This window comes from Marmota marmota, unplaced genomic scaffold (assembly GCF_001458135.2).
Source record: "Marmota marmota marmota unplaced genomic scaffold, marMar, whole genome shotgun sequence".
NCBI lineage: Eukaryota > Metazoa > Chordata > Mammalia > Rodentia > Sciuridae > Marmota > Marmota marmota.
This window is the reverse complement of record NW_026000037.1, coordinates 1,459,247-1,467,944: the sequence shown is the minus strand read 5'-3', so window position 1 is coordinate 1,467,944 and position 8,698 is coordinate 1,459,247. Positions and strand designations below refer to the sequence as shown.

General features: G+C 38.5%; 1 protein-coding gene across 12 annotated transcripts in view; it reads right to left on the bottom strand.

Moving 5' to 3' along the window:
• Bltp1 (bridge-like lipid transfer protein family member 1) overlaps positions 1 to 8,698 on the bottom strand; it is a 203,334-nt gene that overhangs the window by 87,937 nt on the left and 106,699 nt on the right. For all 12 annotated transcript variants that reach the window (XM_048812004.1, XM_048812005.1, XM_048812000.1 and 9 more), the window contains 4 exons: positions 6,117 to 6,336; positions 5,520 to 5,678; positions 3,832 to 4,007; positions 347 to 522 (listed from right to left, as the gene is read on the bottom strand). In XM_048812004.1, the coding sequence (XP_048667961.1) occupies positions 347 to 522; positions 3,832 to 4,007; positions 5,520 to 5,678; positions 6,117 to 6,336 (731 nt within the window). The remainder of the gene's footprint in view (positions 1 to 346; positions 523 to 3,831; positions 4,008 to 5,519; positions 5,679 to 6,116; positions 6,337 to 8,698) is intronic.

The following is an 8,698-nucleotide window of genomic DNA, read 5'->3' as shown; positions in this document are numbered from 1 at the left end:
GGAGCACAACAGACACTAGGATGGCAATTTGTAAATCAATGGATGTGTAACTGATGTGATTCTGCAATCTGTGTATGGGGTGAAGGTGGGAGTTCATAACCCACTTGAATCAAAGTGTCAAATATGATATGCCAAGAAATTTGTAACGTTTTGAACAACCCACAATAAAAAATTAAAAAAATAAAATAAAATAAAATAAAATGTGCCTACTTTATTAAACAGAAATTATCTTCTAAATAAGATATTAGAATCGTTTTCTCACTAGGATTAGAAGAAAACAAAGTTAAAAGACAAACAGGAGGTACGATTCTTGCACAAAATTATATAACAAAATGCAAAAAGATACCTTCTTGCTCTTTTGCCTTTTCTCTCTTTGGCTGTATCTGAATCCACAATATCTGCTCTGAGGCAGTCCAAAGTCCCCGAAAATGAAAGGTGTTCTCCAAAGTACATTCGGTAGCAGAGTGGCACTGTGTCCTGTGACTGGATGCCTGTATGACTCAGAAGAGGTTTAAAAACGACCTGAAAGACAACGAACACTTGCTTGGTTGTAATAGTCATCTAACACTTGTTTCTAACAGTCCTTCCTTGACATTGTAATCATGTTTACGGAATTGCGTTACTCTGGTTAAATCTCTAGTTAACTAGGTTTCCCAGTCACTAACAGGTTATCCGGCAGAAGCAGCTGTAGGTGTCCAGCAGGACGGCACTACAATCTCGTTCTTTTCCTCCTCCCACACCTCCACTCAGGTGCTGTACTCTGCTTTGCTCAGCCACCTCCCGACTCTCATAGTATATTCTCCCACAGTGGTCTTTCCCTGATGCTTAAAAATCCTATCTAAATTGACAGGTACACTTATTCAATGAGACCCAAATCTACATTTTCAATTGTCCTACATCAATCCTAATGGAAAATTCTTCCCTCTACAAAGCTGAAATCATCCTCCATCTTTATTAATATTAATCATCAATTTATGCTCCAGGCTGATCCTCTGCACTCACCAGGGGGTTGGTTTCTGACTGAATTCTTTTTCTTTGCCATCTCAATTTATCATTCTGAATGACTTCATCAGCCACACAGAAAACCGGACCCACAGTTAGTTACCTTAGGTATGTGACTTCTTTGTCCCCATAACCTTGACTTAAACTGCATTTCAGCATCTTCCTTGACTACATCTCTTCACCTAGTTTTTTTCTTCCTGCCTCTGCTGTCCATCATACCTATCCCCACAGCTGTGCATCTAAGCACACCAAGAGAAAATGACATCTTTCACTGGCGCTTTAACTCAACCCAAACCTGCAACTAGGTCTTCAGCACTATTTGCCATCTACCAGGGAGCACTGGTGAGGTCTTTTACCCATTCAGTGCAGACTTCACACATGTCTAAATCATCTCACCCAATTTTTAAATTTTTTAACTGATACATTAAAAACTTTACATGCTTATGGGGTACTATATAATGTTTCAAAACATGTATATATCGTGCAATGTTCAAATCAGGGTAAACATATCTATCTCTACCTCCAACCTTATTTCTTTTGAGTGAAAACATTCAAAATCTTATCTCCTAGAGATTAAACATATACACTGTACATTATCATCATCTATAGTCAGCTTACTGTGCAGCCAAACACCAGAACTTCTTTTTCCTATGCAAATATAACTTAGTATCAGTTAATTGACCATTCCTCATCCACCCCTCCCCTTCCTCCTCTCCAGCCTCGGGAAGCCACCAGTTCTATTCTCAACTTCAATTAGAACAATGTTTTTAGATTCCACATATGAGTGATATCACATGGCACTTGTCTTTCTGTACATGGCTTATTTCACTTAACAACATAATGATCTCTCACTCCATCCACATTGTTGAAAATGACAGGATCTATTCTTATTTTCCTAGTGGAATAGTATTCCATTCTGTATAGTTTCCACATTTTCTTTATCCATTCCTCTGTGGATGGGCACATAGGTTGTTTCCATTTCTAGGAAAACAGTGCTGCAATGAACATGGGAGCATCAATGTTTCTTTGACATACTGATTTAATTTCCTCTGCATTTAAAACCAGTAGTGGGATATTGCTGGGGCCGCTGGTACTTCTAATATTTCGGAGGAACCTCCATATGTGTTCCACAAAGAATTCACTTTACACAATATGTTACAGTACTATTTAATATTAATATTCTTGGCAGATTTTAGAATCGTGTATGTAACAGTATCTCTAAAACCACATACTGGACACTATTACTACAATGAATCTATTGCACACAACAAAACAAACAAACAAAAAACCCTTTTCCTACTCTCCCTTTTCTAAAGAAGAAAATTAGCAAGTCCCTAAAATCTACTCATATTATAGGGAAGTAAACGTCGTGAAAATTTTTAAATGGCTGACAGAAACGAAACACAAATGACCTCCTTTTGTGAGAGAAACATTGAGGTTAATAATGTGCATACCAAATTCAGTCAGAAACCCAAAGCCCCTAGTGAGTACGGAGGATCAAGCTGGGAGAATAAACTGGTGATAAAGATGGCTAGGAGGATGGTTTGAATTTTGAGGAGGAAATAATATTGTCACTGGGACCAACCTCAGATAAATGAAAGTGTGGACCTGGTTCTCATGAATAAATGGCACCTGTCCCTTAGACGGGGTTTTTGAGCTTCAGGAAAAACAGTGAGCAAGAATGTTCCGTGGGAGTCAGGAGGAGGCTGAGGAGAGCAGTGGCAGCATCTCCTGGGCTGCGCACCGCCCTCACTGCCTGCCCCAGACCCTGAGTGGAGGGTCCCTTCTGTCTCTGCGGCTGGCTCCAGGTCCCCACACCTCGTTTGCACGTCTGCTGCACCCCCAGCTCTTCCTTGCCCCTGGCTGTTTAGGTATGTGAATGTGTTCCAGCCTTCTCATGACAAAATGAGGATTCTCAGTACTCAGCACTCTTGCCCCAACCTCCTGCTGCCTTCTGGTCCAACTAAAAAGCACGTTCCAAAGGATTTTCCTCCTCATGCTCCCCATTTAATCTACTGTCCCATTTATGGCACACCTATAAAAACTTCAACTGAGCCCACATATACTACTTATGGTGACTTTGGATATTTATGGTTTTTTCTACTCTTTTGAGGGAAGTAATAACTAAATGATTAGTGATGATATTCATTAATGATGTCATTGATATTAATAATATATAAGTTCTACATTATAATTTCTAACCTATCTTAATGCACCTGTGTCAATTTCATTGAAAAATTCACAAAACTGGGAAATGGGACTTTAATGGATTAAAGGAGATCTCCATAATATTTCTCCTTTACCTTTTCAAACCCAGAACCACTGAAGCTCAGGGTCTCATTACCTCTGTTGTGAACTATTTCAATAACTCACCTTTCAATTCTAGTTACTCTAATTCAGCCATTTAACACATGGCTACTACTATCTTTCTACATGAATACATTTCTAAATGTATACTTTATTTCTCTGTTCTAAGATCACTACCTCCCAACTGTTCTTTCTGTAAAGTGAACTTACTCTTAACACTGTACTAGACCATAGGAATGACTAAACTTTCTAGTGATGTCATTCAGCCAATTTGTTAAAAATAACAAAAAATGTTACTATGAGGCTCTCTTCTCTAATGGTCAACTATAGATACTTCAATGCATTTACAATTAATCCATGTACTGTTTTAAAGCTCCTCCTATTTGCATGAAGGCTTTTAGCAAACAGGGAGAGCATACAAATTCTCACTAGAACTCCAACGTACCCAATGCTTTACGGTTTCAGTGGCTAAGTATTGCCAAAGGAGGAATCATTATAATTACAGAAAACAGACTGGCTCACCTGTGCATCAGCTAGCTGAACAGCAGGAAACCCTTGGTTAGCTTCTTCTACACCTGCCACATCATCCTGACTAGTGCTATGCTGAGAATGTGTCCCATCCAATGTATTCTGGTCACTAGACAAGACAGTGTTGAAATCCGAGGCTGAGGGTATTGTAGGAAGATTGGGTGCAACACCTAACAGAATAAAATTTCAGTAATAAAATGTAAATTATTGTGAATAAAAACATAAAATGGCACAACAAGGTAGATTCTTTGAAAGTACTGTAGTGACATTATCAAACCATTTAAGTAAAAAACATTAGTACTTTCAGGTTATTTTACATACATGATTGATTTATTAATGAAAATTAAATTTTCAGAAAATAACAGTCATCCTTATACAATAGTAGGGCCTATCAGTCCAAAATGTAGAATTTTAAAGCAGTAGCAGGCTGCCAAATCAAGTACAGCGAGGCAACAGTTAGGGTCCCTGGGGCAGAAGGAGATAACATAGCATGCTTTCTTTCCTCTGAATACTCTTTATCATTTAACCTGCAGGCAAAGCTCTCATGACAGAGGGGAAGCGTTCTTTCCTGGTTCTCTTGAAATTTAAACTATATTCTCTCTGGATGGTGTGCAACTAGCACCAGATAGAAGCATCAAGCTCTCTTTCACCTTCTTCAGTCAAGGGCCAGTGCTAAGAACCCGCATTCAGTCAGAACCAAGTTTAGCTCCAGATTAAAGGAGGTTCATGCCAGCCAGAAAAAGGGCTGAATAAGTCGTACACATCAACCAGTTTTCATTCTTTCATATGGTGTGTTTGAAGATCTACCTGGAATTCAAATAGTTGGTACATGGATTTTTACCTGCCTTCCTTAAGCAGCATCAAAGACTACTTTGCTATTCTTTACACACACACACACACACACACACACACAGAGTATACATATATATGTATATGTTATATATGAGAAAATAATACATTAAGTAAACTTGGAAAAACAGAAAAGGAAAGGTAGGTCTTCGTGTATTTCTGGATATAGCTACCATTACTTCCTTGGGTAATGGCCTGCCAGTCTTCTTCCTACATACACATATTCTCTAAAATAAATGGCCCTCCTTTGTCTCTCTCCTTGAGAAAAGGAACCTTACTTTACTCTTCTAGTACTCCTTTAGACTTCACTAAACATTTATTAACTATAAAGATGGTAGGAATAATAGTTGTGTCTCAAAGGGATCTGGATCCCTTATGCACTTAGGGAGAGAAAGTATGATTCACATAATTATTTTCACAAAGGTTAAAATTGTCTTCCTTTCCAGATGTTTTCAAACTCTCACTGCATGATTGTGTCTCAGAGGGATCTGGGTAATCCAAAAATATTTTCTACATTGTAGGTATATAAGGCTAGACTTTGCGTTCTTCTCATTTTCTGTTTTGAAAAAGCAACACAGCCACACTAAATGGAAATATTAAACTCTTCAAATTCTACACAACTCGAATCTGATGTAGCTGCCTTTCTACAAGCACACAGGGCAACTGTGACTGCTCACCATCCTTTCTGCTAACTCTGTTATCAAATGCATTTATAAAAGGGGTAATTTCAACCAAATGGTACTTAAATGTCTGACACTTTTTGTCCTCTGACAAACAGGATTTTGCTATAAGTAGGTATGCCACTTAGACCAAATAATATGATAATCCAATACCTGTTGGAAGACTGTTGTGTCCTGATTTTGTGACAGGAGATTCTTGCACTGCACCACCTCGGTTACCCACAGCGTTTGACATCCAGTTATAGAAACTCACAGACGATGGCTCAGACAGCAAGGGATGCTCAGACAGCATGTCGGTGGCCACTGAATTTCCTAAAATTAAGGTCTTACTGAGCACAGAATTACTTATGCACATAGAGACAGAAAGTATGATTCACATAATTATTTTCACAAAGGTTAAAATGCCCTCCTTTCCAGATGTTTTCAAACTCTCACTGAATGATGTTGGCATTTTGATACTAAGGCACTAATAAACAGCTTAGTTTTACTTTAACAGGGTAGATTCTAGGTTGGTTGGTCAGGCCAAAACCCATATCACATGCCCATGTTGACTTTAGATGGCACTACAATTTAAAAATATAAACCAACCAAACTTAGGAACAACACAATTGTCTTGTATTTTCTCAAAAATAAAGTGTAATATTTATATGAAAGATTAGTTATGTGACCAAAGTATTATATTTTAAGAAAGGTGTTTAAAAATTCCCCCATAAAAAGTAAAGTTGTAATGGCCACATCTAGGGGAGGCACCTGTTCTTGTCAGGGAGCTACTTTTCACAGCTGCACTGCTTCTCTGAGGGGTGCCTTCCAGAAGGTTGTGCAAGCTGGGGAAGCTGCCGGTCAGGTAGCTGAGCAGGCTCTCCTTCCTCGGACTCTCCTTTACTGGCATCCCTGTGCGTCCAACATGCACTGGGGAATCCGTGGCAGTGTCTCCGCTGGTGTAGCTCAGAGAATGATATGGATGAATGCCCTAGAAGGAACAACAAAGCATTCTTTCCCATGCATATAAAAATGACTACAGAGAACTATAACCACCATGACCTCTGCCATTACTGCTAGCAGTTCTGCACACTGATGCCAAAATGACTGTGTCCACCAGGACAGGATAAATGGGAGATACCTGTGAGCAGGTTCTATAACAATAATGTTCTGCAGTAATAATAATGTTCCACAGTATATTACACAGGGCCACTTTTATTGTTGATATTATAGTGAAGCATATTGCCTTATTTTAACCATGTATCATTAATTCCCTCCTAAAGGAAGCAACTCAAAGTCCACAGCACAGCCTGTCGAACGGATGGTGGGAAATCAAATGCTAGTTAAGACCTGGGGAGCAGGAGACAGGGCAACAGAGCTTCCGAAAGTTAGGGGTAAGGTGTTGGTGGAGAAATCCCTATGGCCAGAAGAAAAAAGTGGCCTAATATAATTCCTTCCATCATTGTTCATTTACTGAACCAGCAAAGTAATACCCAGGGACAGTCACCCTTACACAAAAACTAACTAAAAAATATATTCACTGAAAATGATCTGTAACAAGATAGATACCATCAAAGGCAAAGTCTAGGAACTCACAGAAACTTTATGAATGGAAAGCTATCTACTTTCACCACCTTCCCACAGCTTCTTATTTGAAGTCATCACAGACTCCTCCTACCTGGAAGGAACCTTCTCACAGGAGCAGAGGAGGTGGAGGCAAAGGCTCAGTGCTGTGAAACCCTGTGAAGTCCTAACCCTCTGGGGAAAGCAGAAAGGGCTGTACATTTTACATGGAGAAAAGGGGAGGAAGAGTGTCCATGCAGGCAGAGACGAGCACTTACAACATATGAAACACATGCTAATAAAATAATGCATGTTTTGTGCATTATTTTATTTAATCCCCACATTCTCTAAAGCTGGAAATAATTTCTAGCTCACAAAAGAAGAAAATTTACTAATATCACCTACAAGGGAACAGTCAGTTGTAATCCCTGACTTCTTTCCCCAAATTCTTCACACTGCACTTTTAATCTGACACTCTGACACCATAAGTCCGTTTTCTTACCTCTTCACCTAAAATGTACACTATCAAAAGTTTTAGTCTTCCAATATGATAGGGGAAAAATGGAAATCTCATTTTAATTTATATTTATTTATAAGAGAATATATTTTCACATGTGCACATACATTTTCTGTGACCTGCCTGTTTATGTCCTTAACAATTTTTTTTTTTTCTTTTCGGTGTTTGGCCTTTTACTTAGTGATTAGGACAAATTCTTTATATTTTTGGAAAAAAGTATCTTGCCGTGTGTCTATTTTGTTTACATTTTTTTTTCTGTATAGAAATTTTATATTTTAATGTTGGCTATCAATTATTTCTTTTATGGATTCTGTGTATGGAAGTAAGTAGACTTTTTTTTAAACTTTATTTTATTTATTTATTCTTATACAGTGCTGGGGATCGAACCCAGTGCCTCACATGTGCTAGACAAGTGCTCTTCCACTGAGATACTACCCCAGTCCCCTAAATGTAGGTAGACTTTTAAATAAAGAAAGCAAAATTATTAACCATTGATTTCAGCATTCAGAAAAGCAAATGAGCAGAAAAAAATGACCTACTACAACACAAGCTTATTAAGTGGCAATCCTCTTCTAGGCACTTTTGAAGTCTTAATTCAGTTACTTCTCAGAGGAGTTAGCACTGAACCCATCGGGCAGAAGAGGAACCGACACAGGATGCAATGAAGAGCTTATCAGGCACAGAACAGGATTCAAGCCAACACAGTTGTTACCAGGGCATGTCGAGCCATTTGGCTACATGCTGTCTCTTATTAAGCATCCTCAGAACTTCTCAAAGCAAAGCCACACAGCCAAAGTCATAAAAACCCTAATCCAAACCATATACTGATCATTCACTGCCTAAAGGGCTTCTTGTTAAAACTGATGTTACAAGACCAATGACATTTTCAACACTGAACTTTATTGAACACTGTATTTAATTAAGTCAAAGGAGAGCATGAAGGCTTGAAGTTAAAGCATATCTTATTCAAGAGTAATTACTGACCATACAGTCTTCAAAGAAATATATATACTGGCAGGCATGATAGCACACACCTGTAATCCCAACCACTCGGAAGGCTGAGGCAGGAGGATTGCAGCTGCATGAACAACTTAGAAAGGCCCTAAGTAATTTAGCAAGATCCAGTTTCAAAATAAATAGGGCTGGGAATATGACTCAGTGGTTAAGTGCTCCTGGGTCCAATCCCCAGTACCAAATAAATGAATGAATGAATGAATGAATGAATGAATAGAAAGGAAGGAAGGAATATATATATATATATATATATATATAT